The 13,219-nt window shown below is 33.7% G+C and overlaps 1 protein-coding gene across 3 annotated transcripts in view; it reads right to left on the bottom strand.

Annotated features, from left to right (window-relative positions):
• AP3B1 (adaptor related protein complex 3 subunit beta 1) overlaps positions 1-13,219 on the bottom strand; it is a 262,084-nt gene that overhangs the window by 126,612 nt on the left and 122,253 nt on the right. For all 3 annotated transcript variants that reach the window (XM_053907254.1, XM_019462933.2, XM_053907253.1), the window contains 5 exons: positions 13,051-13,148; positions 11,909-11,963; positions 11,749-11,820; positions 8,495-8,557; positions 5,282-5,414 (listed from right to left, as the gene is read on the bottom strand). In XM_053907254.1, the coding sequence (XP_053763229.1) occupies positions 5,282-5,414; positions 8,495-8,557; positions 11,749-11,820; positions 11,909-11,963; positions 13,051-13,148 (421 nt within the window). The remainder of the gene's footprint in view (positions 1-5,281; positions 5,415-8,494; positions 8,558-11,748; positions 11,821-11,908; positions 11,964-13,050; positions 13,149-13,219) is intronic.

Raw genomic sequence — 13,219 nt, 5'->3', positions numbered from 1 at the left:
CAACAATGCCTTCACTTATTACTTTGACATTTTTTATTAATAGGGCTTCATGGATATTAGAGCTTCCCTTGGCATACACAACAAAGATTTATTTCAATATCATACTGAAAATACCAAGATTTGTGTTTATTCTTTTCTCTGAAATATATTTTCTTATCTAGCTCCCTTTAAGAATATAAGTGAAATTTTTATCACTCTAATCATTATTAAATATACATATTTCAAACTATATATACCTTTTTCTCCAGGGGAATGATAAATCAGTGTTTATACAGTGCTTCAGTTTACAAAATGATGTATTTCTTTCTCTACTCATGGTAACATATGGTAGGTATCTTATTATCATTATTTTAAAGATGAAGAGAGAAATGGACTAGAATTATATGACTTTGTCCAGAATTCAAACTCAGAACGTGAATGTACAATTTTACTTCAAAATTCTAAGTTACTACATACAGCTATTACTTTTATAAAGACCACTGCTTTGAGCTTTGATGCAAACAAAGATTAAGATCCTGCTCTTGTCAAACTTACATTCTAGTAAGAAAATTTAAATGGTTATATAAGTAATTACGATGCAAAGTAAAATATGGTAAATGTGGTTTTAAGAATCTACAGTATAAAAATTTATATTTTTAAAATATATTATAGCAAAACTAGACTAAGAAAAAATATTGTATAATTTTAATTATCCACATGCAGAGGCAGGATTGGCTACAGTTGATATATATATTTGGCATCATTTATCTTTCGTGCTGTATTACTTTCCTATTACCACAAACTTAAAGGCTTACAACAATACACATTTAGCATCTTACAGTTCCGGAGTCAGGAGTTAACAGTTTAGCCCTTATGGGGCTAGAAGCAAGGTGTCAACAGGACCATCTCTATGCGGGTTCTAGGAGAAAATCCATTTTTTGCCTTTTTCCAACCTCTACAGACTGTCTGGATTCCTTGGCTCAAGGCCCCATTCCAGCAATGGCATCACTTACAATCTGTGCTTCTGATATCTGACTTTGTTGACCTTCCTCCTTTGCTTAAGAGGATGCTTTTGACTTCCATCTCAAGAATCTTAATCTCGGCAAAGTCCCTTCTGCCAGTTAAGATAGGATATTCGCAGGTTCTGAGCATAAGGACCCGGACGTCTATGAGGGAGGCATGATTCTGTCTACCCCAAGTGCCTTCTTATCCCTTCCTGTAATCACACCATACTTTTCCTTGATACTATCTCCTGTTTTTCCAAGATTCCAGGACTGTGGTGCTGCTCTATCCAAAGCACAAAATGATCCTGTGTTCTGACCTTTCCAAGCTTCTTCCTTGTCCTTAACAAAACTTAATGGCCCTTACTCTAGAAGTACAACCTACTATTTTTTAATTTTATTTTATTTTGATAAGAACAGTGAACATGAGATCTACCCTTGTACCAAACTTTATTTATTTTTTGACGTTTATTTATTTTTGAGAGACAGAGAGAGATAGAGCATGAGCAGAGGAGGAGAAGAAAGAGAGGGAGACACAGAATCCGAAGCAGGCTCCAGGCTCTGAGCTGTCAGCACAGAGCAAGAGACAGGGCTCGAACCCACGGACTGTAAGATCATGACCTGAGCCAAAGTCAGATGCTTAACCGATTGAGCCACCCAGGTGCCCCGCCCCTCATACCAAACCTTAAAATGTACAATACATTGTTGTTGACTATAGGTACAATGTTGCACAGCAAATCTCTAGAGCTTATTCAACTTGCTTAATTAACTGAAACATTAGGTTTGCTGTTTAGTAATTGCCCATTTCCCTTTTCCTCCATCCCCTGGCACTGCCATTCCACTCTCTGATTCTATGAATTTGACTATTTTAGGTATCTCACACCAGTGGAATCATTCAGTATTTGGCTTTTTGTGGCAGGCTTATTTCATTTAGCATGTGTTCCAGGTTACTATAGTCTACTATTATACTCATTTTGCAAATGAAGAATCTGAAGCACAGGGAGATTGAGTAATTTATTCAAGATAACATTAACACTCAAACACAGGTAGTCTAGTTCTGCATACAAGCAGATAGCTCACCATAAACTAACTGGTCAGTATACAAAAGGACTATAATACATGTTTTTTATATTACTGTTTTCATCTATTAGACTGTTAACTCTGTAAAGGGAAGAACCTTTTTTTATAGGCTGAATGAGTACCTCATTCATCTATTCAACATTTACTAAATACCCCAACTGATTCGTTTTCAATAAATTTTTACTGAAATATATAAAACTAAATGAAACACAAAGTAGTCCTCTGCCCCAATCCTTTTAGTTTACAGTAGATGGTAAGGTTATTTAGGCAAGCAAATTTTGCTAATGTATTACCTGAAGTAAGTTAACTTACAGAATTAAATTATCTTAAGCCAACTGAAATGCAGATTTCTCATAAAGATCCTTGAGAAATTATCAAATTAACCTTAGTGATGCTGAACTATTTTAGGCAAGCTTCAAGTCAGCCTTGAAAAGCCCTCTCCATGTCAAGAAGAGAGAACATAAAAAAATAAAAAGCGAAAACAAAAATCTACACATCTAAAAACAATATGTTGAATATAGGCAAAAAAGAATGGAGCTGAAATGTTGCACCTATGGTTTTAAGATACATTATCTGAAGAGATGATGAGGTATTTGAATTAACAGAAAATCAAGAATCACAGATCCCTAGAGCCTCAAAAGATCTTAAGAGATTTTAAAGAAACTGAGCCCTCATTCTTGATACCTATTCCTAAAAGCAGATCTTTTAATAGGAGAAAAAAAGGGGCTCTATTGTCAGGAACGGTCACTATAAAGCTAAAAATACTAATACTTTCTTGAATGCTACTGATTTTAATTTGTTTTACCAGTTACTTTTATTGAGGTGTCCAAACTACAAAAGTGTAGCTCATATAATAAATAATCAAAGAATCAGATACTATAGGCTAATGATGATTATGTAACCAGAATCAGGACACTATGATTTAAGTTTCTTAATATTCAAACTGTAGGAAAAAAGCCATGTTGTAAGGATAGTTTTGATTTACCAAAAACAAAAGTCTAAACATTAAAATATGAGAGTTTAAATTAGTAAATCCTCCTACCTTTAAGAGTGAACATAGATTATATTTGTCCCCCATTATCTAATTATAAAACAATCTATTCTTCCCTTCAAAGTGTTATAAAGATAGAATATTCATCTTTTAAATTAAAGTCAATAAAAAATATTGTTCAAGACTTTAATATATTATAAAGCTGAAGTAGAGATAATTGCTTTAAAATACACAACTTGCAAATTTCACATGAGAAAAAAGGTTCAAAAACTAAAATTCAGAAACCTTGAATATTCTTTTGTATTTAAAAGAACTAATGAATATTCTAAATAATTTGTAGTACTTTTTATATGTAACTAAATTTTAAAAGAATAATTTACCCTGGAAAACTTTGGTTCATCACCTTTAATGTTCTGGAGATACTTTTCCAAGAAAAGCACTACATAAAACCAAACAGAAAGTCATTATTAAGATATAGGAAATAAAACATGTTTTTCAACTCACACTTAACGTGTGACATAGAAACTGAGAAAGGGGCACCTCGGTGGCTCGGTCAATTGAGTGTCTGACTTTGGCTCAGGTCATGATCTCACAGCTTGTGAGCTCAAGCCCCACATCAGGCTTGGTGCTGTCATCCGCGCAGAGCCCGCTTTACATCCTCTGTCACTCTCCCTCTCTGTCCCTCCCCTGCTTGCGCTCTCTCTCTCTCAAAAATAAAGACAACATTAAAAAAAAAAGAAATAGAGACAAAAAGGATGCTATCACTAAATGTAAGGGGGGCCCAGGTGGCTCAGTTGGTTAAGCATCTGACTTTGGCTCAGGTCATGATCTCACGGTTTGTGAGTTTGAGCCCCATGTCTGGGTCTGGGCTGAGAGCTCCGAGGCCACTTTGGATTCTCAGTCTCCCTTTCCCATTTACATGCACAGTCCTTCTTTCTGTGTGTCTCAAAAATAAACATTAAAAAAAATACAAGTAGAAATGGGCAAAATGACTGACATTTAAAACTTAAGCGCCTCTAGTTACCTTCTACAGTCATATTTTTTAAAAATCTATTTCCTTGATAATTTTTGTTGTCACTTATTTAGAATTTTAATATTGCATGTAGATAAATGTTCTACCCATCATATTATCTTGAGTTTGCAGGATTAAGGTTTATAATTTTATGTTCACAATAAAAAAAATCACTCTTACTCGGGGCTAAATTTTGTTTCAATAATATCCTTGGAAGTACTTATCACAATGTTACAGTTTTCTAAAGAGATCTACATGTAGGAATAGATAATTAGGGATAACAGAATTATTGTCATGAAAATATACATAATAATATAAATAAAGTATAAATATAAAATGTATTCAAGCTTCTTATGTTTCAATATGCTTGCTATGTCTAAATATGATGTAATTATACTTAGAATTCCACAAATAATTTCAATGATTTTACACAAAAAAATTAAGCTTTTCTTAAAAAGAATCTCTTGTTTTAATCAAATATACAATCATAATAAAAATCTTCTAAATAGATTATTATAAAGGTGAAAGTGACTAATATTTCTTTCTCCAAAGGGCTTCACTTTCTAAAGCCATACCATAGAAATAACTGACATTTTACCGCAGAACAATATGAAACCTAGATTATGCATTTTACTGGTTATCACCTATCCAGTTTTACAATATGTTTACATGTTGTCTGACTTAACAACATGAAGTGCTTTCAAACTAATGACTGTTAAGTCAAGTTTAATCCTGAATATGAAATTATTAGATGCATTTTTAGAACAAACCTTTGAAGATACACAATAAACATACTTTTTTGATCTAGCCACTTCTCCATGCTATAGTCATTTGCCTGCTTTTAGCACCCTCTGCAGGTGAACCAATATTATATATGACTTCTATGTCATTAAAAGCAGTAAAACAGAACCTTTGTGGAAAGGGTATAATGAAGGTGATTAAATTGTGAAGAAATAAAATAAAACACACTTTCTTAGTTCTTGTTTAAGGAGAAACAAACACTGTTTCCAAGTTAGTTATCTAATTTACTAAAACAACGACAAAGAAGTGTGTGTGGGTCTTTGTATTTCAAAGATAAAATGCTACTTTCATCATGACCATGCTATTGACATACAGGAAACACTAAAATGAGATGTTAAAAAATGTTACAATATGAAGAACATGCCAAGAATATTCAAAGGATAAATTTCTTGAAGTAAAATGACATTGTTAACTTACCATCTCTGTTGGACAAGAGACATACCAGGCCATTGAGGCATGTGTCTGTGACTTCTGAGATGTTGGTTGCACATCTGCCTATAGTTTGAATAGTGGCTGCTGCAAATTCTTTATCCTGGCTTTTCACATAGGTCTAAAAAATACCATTTCAATTAGTTTATACTTTAGGGTACTAACAAGTGAACAAAAAGAACCCTATTGTATTAAGCTTTGTCAGAAATGAAAATTTTATAATACATAACACAATATTCTCATTTATATGCGCAAGAGGTCCAAATGATGACTTAGCTTAATTAAATTTTGTTTTTCACTTAAACAATGTGCCTTAGAAGAGGCGCATTTTCAAGCCAGGTTCATTCACCTGTGGCCACAGAGGCTTGTGATTCCAAAACAGATAGTGGGGAGCAGTCACCCAAAGACAGCAATTAGTTTAAGTGCAAGGTTGAAAGAGATGATGAGAACTCTCTCTTTGGAGGTTTCAGTTCATTTAACCAGCAGCATCTGTGAATCTATGAAAAAAAGGGTTGCTTTTTCAGAGACACTAAATCTAAAGTTGGGAGAAGAGGAGGAAAAGGACAAATATACCACTGACAAACATTTTACTTCCAAAATGGTATCTGAATGTAATAAAACTACAATAGCTACAGTGAGTAGTTCAGTAAAGACTTTATATATACTCATTTTGTAACAAAATGCCACAGTTTTGAAATAGATTTTCTTTAAAAGAACATTTTGAAAATATAGTGTTGGGGCATCTGGGTGGCTCAGTTAAGCAACCGACTCTTGATTTCATCTCAGGTCACGATTTCATGATTTATGGGATCAGGCCGCCCATCAGGCTCTGCACTGAGTGTGGAGACTGCTTTGGATTCTGTGTCTCCGTCTCTCTTGGCTCCTCCCCTGCTCTCTCTCTCCCAATAAATTAATAAAACTAAAAAAATTTTAAAAATATAAATGTAAACTATATATTTATATAAACTTAAAAATAACTGATTTAATAATAGAAAGTTAAAAGATCTTTACAAAATTTACTATAACCCTAACGAATTTCACTTTGATTATAAATTTCTTAATTTAAAATTCAGCTTTTATTGTTTACAGAAATGAGTATACTTTAAATATGCATATTTATATATTATATGTAACAGAATTTAAAATCCCCTGTTCGACTGAATTTTTTTTAAATTTTTTTTTTTTTTTAAATAAGCTTTGCGCTCAACGTGGGCTTAAACTTACAACCCTGAGATCAAGAGTTGCATGTTCTACTGACTGAGCAAGCCAAGTGCCCCTCAATGGAATTTTTTTTTCTTTTAAGTAGGCTTCAAGCCCAGTGCAGAGCCCAATGTGGGGCTTGCACTCACGGCCGTGAGATCAAGACCTGAGCTGAGATAGAGACTCGGATACTTAACTGACTGAACTACCCAGGCATCCCTCAAGTGAATTTTTTAAAAAAAGACTGCCAACCTCAAATGAGAAGAACATAATGTACAATTAACAATGGTTCTCTAACATGCCAACGAGGATGTACATTTAAATGGTGCCGAAGAGAAAAACCTAAGAATATCTAAAACTGTACAAATTTTGTGAAAATAGTACAAATAACAGGATAAATACTAAAGAAATAAATAAAACAAATTCTCTTAGTTCCATGGAGGAGAGGTCAATTGTATTTAAAACTGTTTCCCACTTGATGACCTAATTTCCTCAATCAGAATACGTCATTAGAAAAATTCTCTATTTTACTCAAAAAATTACTATTGTAAGTAAACTGAACATATCTATAAACATAACCCATAAAACACACAAATGAAGTACAAATATTAACAGTGATAAAAAGTGGATACATAAAGAATGTATTAGAAAGTCTGACTAACTAAAGGACCTTATGCCCTGATATTAAATGAAATTAAATGAAATCGGTAGATCACCAATATTCTGAAATAGGTCCAATGTATCACTTGTGTACAATTAAACAATGCTATAAAATTACCTGAGACTCACTGTCTACATCCCCAGTAAACCTGACATAAGCAGTAGGTTCACAGTAAAAGGCTACCCAAAAAGATTACCCACAATAAGAAAAGGGCAAACACAAACATTGAGACAAAAAATTAAAAACTTAAAAAAAAAGCAAATCTCTAAAAATGAGGTAAAAATCAAACCCAAACAATGTTCTATAGCTATAGATTACTGAATAAGAACTTGAGATACTATATTTTCTGGCATATATAAACGTAAGATGACTGAATAGCCATAACATCCTAATTTTATAAGTCATCCTCCTAGGAAAACACACAGCATGAAAGTACAGTAATCCAGTTCTGAAATTATAAATCCTAGACATGCTATAATATTCTACTACTTCTGCTGAAAGTATAAGATCACACAGTTAAGAAAATACAATGCCTATTTAGCTAAAAGGAAATTTAAAATGGGTATACAGGAGGATTATAGCAACAAAGTAAATTAAATCCATAAAAGTTGGGAGTTGGCAAAAACTGATTTGTGTGTAGCATGTGGCACATTTTTACTAAGAAAACTGCTGATGAAATATAAAAACCCATAACACTAAGATTAGGTTTTCTATTGCTGTCATCTACCAACTAAGTGTCCAGCCCTGACCATTCCAACATGAAGGCTATATTCACGAGGTAAGTTTTGAATAACACTCTTCTAAGGGTGTATAGCTGAGAGGCACCTCATCCAAAAGCATTAATGGCTTAAATAAATACAACAAAAGAAAACACTGATAAAAACATCATGACAGGAGAAATTTTAGACCAAAAGTACATAAAGCTAAGAGGACACTGTCTAAAAGAGTATATAGGTCAATGAAACAGGACAAGCAGTTAAGAAGTGAAGCTATTTTCATGAATGCAGAGTATAGACTGATACTGATGACAGCACAGAGAGATGGAATCCTTACCAATAACATAATTTCAAAAAAAACCCAAACAAACAAACCACAGTTATAAACCAGTCTTTTAAATTCAATGAAAGCATGAAGGGGATTACTATTCTATGTCCCTTAAATTTTGAATTTGTAGTTAATGTTTATTCTTGAAAATTTATAAATTTTAGTTCTCAAACTTGTCCCAAATCACTATTTTATTTAACACAATTATCTACTTCTAAACTGAGAATGATGTATATTTGACTGTAAACTGAACAAATATTTTGTAAGTTATTTTATAATTAGCATTATATACAAACCTGAAATTCTCGGAGAAGAGTTGATATGTTGGCTTCATTTGCCAAATTTGTTAAAATTTCAAGCTAGGGTAGAGAAAAGAGTACCATTTTAAAACATAAATAAAAAGGATTAATTTAATAAGGACTAGGCATTTAATACAAAGGTCACTTATTTTTTTAACAAAAGTCACACTGTTACAAGTATTCTGAGGCATAATGCCCTTCAGATGAATTTTTGTCTTCCTACATCTCCAAAGAGAAGACAGATAATTATATAATGCTTAAAAATAATTAGGAAAAAAGAGAATCCTACATCTTCCCTGTTTGTCCCAACTTTACAATTTATATTTAATTAAAAACGATTTTTTTTGTTTATTTTTGAGATTGAGACAGTGTGAGCGGGTGAGGGGTAGAGATAGAGAGGGAGACACAGCATCTGAAGCAGGCTGCAAGCTATGAGCTGCTAGCACAGAGACTGATGTGCTTGAATTCACAGACTATGAGATCATGACCTAAGCCAAAGTCGGATGCTTAACCAACTGAGCCACCCAGGCACCCCTATATCTAATTAACCTAAACAATTTGAGGTGGCTGGGCTTTTTCCCCTCTTTGTTAATAAAGCTAGAAAACAACTTGTCTTCCATGTAATACCTCTGTTTTTCCAGATACTAATTAATTCTCTTGATTTGTTCTCATTCATTCTACCATCCTAAATACTTGGGACATTTTAATTCTCTCTTCTGGATTTACAGTTATAAGAAATATGCAATTACAAGTGCTTCTCCAATAGACTCACTAAGAAAGTTCCAGTTTTTACTCATAAAAAATATTCAAAAAATCTGAAGGAAAGCATGAAAAAGGAAAAAAGGAACAGAACAGATAGCATAAACAGAAAATAAACCACAAGATGTATATATGTATGTAGCTACATGGTCATATCATGCTCCATATACATGGTCATACCAATAATTACATTTAAAATAAATGGTCTAAGCGCACCTGGGTGGCTCAGTCAATTTAGCGTCTGACTCTGGATCTCGGCTCAGGCCATAATCCCATGATTCATGAGTTCAAGTCTCATGTTGGACTCTGTACTGATGGGGCAGAGCCTGCTTGGGATTCTTTCTCTTTCTCTTTCTCTTTCTCTCTCTCTCTCTCTCTCTCTCTCTCTCTCTCTCTCTCTCTCTCTCTCTTTCTCTCTCTGCCCCTCCCTTACTCATACTTGCATGCTCTCTCTCTCAAAATAAATAAAACAACTTTAAAAAAAAAAACAAAAAAAAACACGGTGCCTGAGTGGTTCAGTTCGTTAAGCAACCAACTTCAGTAAAGGTCATGATCTCAAGTTTGTAGGTTCAAGCCCCACGCCGGGCTCTGTGCTGACAGCTCAGAGCCTGGAACCCATTTCTGATTCTGTGTGTGTGTGTGTGTGTGTGTGTGTGTGTGTGTGTGTGTGTCTCCCTCCTGCCCCCCTCTGGCTTGTGCTCTGTCTCTCAAAAATAAACAATAAATAAATAAATAAATACATAAATAAATAAATAGTCTAAACATTCCAATTAAAAGGGTTGGACTGTAGAAGTTCTTTATATTTTTTGAGTCCTAGTCATTTCTCAGATACAGGTACTGGGAATTTTTTTTCCCAGATTATGGCTTGACTTTATTTTGATGAAAACATTTTAATTTTTTAAAAACAATCTCAAACATATAGAAAAAGTAATAAGAACTATTTTAGTTTGAATCATTTGAGAGTTACCAATCTGATACCACATCATCCCCAAAGACTTCTGTGTATGTTCCTTACAAACAAGGACATTGTTCTACAGAACACAATAGAATCAAGAAAGTAACACTGACACATGCAATCATATTCCCATTTAAGTTTTACAAATTATCTCAATCCTATAACATAAATGGATCCAGTTCAATACCACACATTGAATTCAGATGTATCTTTAGTCTCCTTCAGCCAGAAACTTTTTCAGTCTTTCTTTTGACCTTTATAACCTTGACATTTTCGATGATGAGAAACCAATTATTTTCTACAATATCCTTCCATTTGTCTTTTTAATGTTTATTTATTTGGTGGGGGGGGGGGAGAAAGTGGAGGAGGGGCAGAGAGAAAGGGGGACAGAGAATTCTAAGCAGGCTCCATGCTGTCAACACACAAACCAACATGAGGCTTGATCTCATGAACCGCGAGATCATGACCTGAGTTGAAATCAAGAGCAGGACCCTTAACCAACTGAGTCACCCAAGCACTCCTAAAATATCCTTCAATTTGGATGTGTATTAGATTTTTGTATAATTAAACCCAGTTTCCATGTGCATACCCAATCATTCCAACATTTGCTGAGAAGTCCATCCTTCCCGCACTGGTTTGTAATGTGTTCTCTATTACATAGTACGTTTTCATACACATTGATCTGTTTCCACACTTTCTATTCCATCCCACTTATTTCTCTGTCTAAATATCACATTGTTTTAATTTTTTTTTTTTTACATTTATTTATTTTTGAGACAGAGAGAGACAGAGCATGAACGGGGGAGGGTCAGAGAGAGGGAGACACAGCATCTGAAACAGGCTCCAGGCTCTGAGTTGTCAGCACAGAGCCCGACACGGGGCTCGAACTCATGGACCGTGAGATCATGACCTGAGCCGAAGTTGGACGCTTAACCGACTGAGCCACCCAGGCGCCCCAATATCACATTGTTTTAATTATCATAGCTTTATATCCCTAACTACACTCTGTTCTGCAGTTATTATGCCCTGAACACAACACTCTTTCATAATCTCTGTGTTAGCATAAACTGTTCTTCTGTCCTACTCCCAACCCCACAAATTCCCAATCTACCAACCAAAATAAAAAAATTCACAAAAATATTATTCTTTTAAGATCCTCTTAAACATCAGCTTTTCTACAAGTATTTTCTAAATCCTAGAGAATTAACCCCATCTTTCTTGTTCTACACAGTACTCAATTCAAATCTATATAATATCATGAAAACACACTAGGGCTGAAATTATCTATTTACATGACTGTCTCCTTCAGTATACTATGAGTTATTCAAGGTGCAGGTAGCATGTATAAAGTCTGTACTATTAGGATGCAGCACAGAAAGTGGATATAATAATACAGTTGAGAAAGCATAAAGAAAATCCCTAAGTGTGTCTGTGTTTTTTAAGAAGCAGGTCTCCATTTTGCAGATACTAGAAGCTATAGCAATATCTTCAAAGTAAACGTGTACTAAGGACACCTGAAAAATAAGCACATGCATACCTTCAGTGTCTTGATCATAGTTGGATCAGTTGACCTAACATAGAAACTCTTCAGATAAGGTTCAAACATACCCTAGATTATAAAAAATACATATATAAATACATTTATGATACTAATGCATTCATTTCTCTCTTGAATTATGTGTTCACAATGTACGTACCTTTCTTTGAATTGACATAGTTGCTATATTCTGTAGGACAATATACTGCACCTCCCTAGAAATTAAAGGAGAATTTTTACTGCATACATTTTCCAATTACGTATCTTTATGTAAACAGTATATTAAAGAAAAAAAAACAGCAATAAGGTTCATATTGCATTCAACTTGAATATAATATTAAAAAGTTTTTTGTAAATTTTAGATACTTTTAAATATCTTCTTTTTAAACACATTTTTCCTATAAATTATTAATAAATTGGATTTGATTCATCATTAGAAAATTAAAAACCAATTTTATAATCCTGTAACTCCTAAGATGTAAAGCCAATACTGTAGCTGCTCTGAACACATGCAAGGGAAGTATTCTTAGGGCTAAGGGAATAAACATAACCACAGTATTAACATAAACTCTTGGTAAGATGCTCACTGTGTCACTCAATTATGAATTATGACTAGAGTGAAAAGATAGAGTAAAAAAAAAAAAAAAAGTCATGTTCTTTTATGTCCAAATAGCTAAGACATGAAGGTAGAAATGAATCTGGTATAAAGCTTCATGTGAAAGATGCATTCCAGATCCTCTGATAACCTTTGAGCTGGCTGTAGAAAATAAAATTATTGAACTGATAAAAAGGAAAAGAAGAGAAAAGAACAGGAACACAAAGGACCTCACTAAGGAATGGCAAAAGTCAGCCCAGGGCTAAATAGTTATGGTGCTGAAGTCACGTTAAAGACAAAAATAAATATGCATCTTCCCCCCGCCCAACTCTATTAGTAGAGGTAAGCACTCACTGAAAAAAAATTTTAAATTTAACTAATTATTAACAATATATTCAGGGTAAGGTAAATAGCTGAAACAATGTTATAATTCTTAATACACAGTAAACAAAACAAATGATAAAAATCTGATATTAAACTTTGCCAAAACATTTTCAATCTCTTTGGGCTTGAGGTTAAAAACATTTTATATTTATCTCTAACCTAGAGATAAATTATGTAAAGGCTTTAATCATGATCCCTTAAGTATGAAATCTTATTGATATAATACAAAACCATGTAATAAATGTCTGAAAGACAGATGACATTTATTCAAACATTACCTTTGAAGGAATACAAAAGAAATAACATATAAAATCACGTCCTACCTATTGCTACGAAGTAAACGCACTAGTGATTTAGAAATAATGCCAACTTCAGATTTTGGTGATATGTGCCAATACAGCTGAGCAACTGCCATAACCACCTAAAAGATAAAGTATGAAAACAAGAGCTATGAACACGGGAGAGCATGCTACAGTTTCAGAGTACATTTGC

This window comes from Panthera pardus, unplaced genomic scaffold (genome assembly GCF_024362965.1).
Source record: "Panthera pardus isolate Hobbes unplaced genomic scaffold, ASM2436296v1 HiC_scaffold_2, whole genome shotgun sequence".
NCBI classification, from domain to species: Eukaryota; Metazoa; Chordata; class Mammalia; order Carnivora; family Felidae; genus Panthera; species Panthera pardus.
Note: the sequence above shows the minus strand (reverse complement) of the source record. Positions and strands in the feature narration are given on the sequence as shown.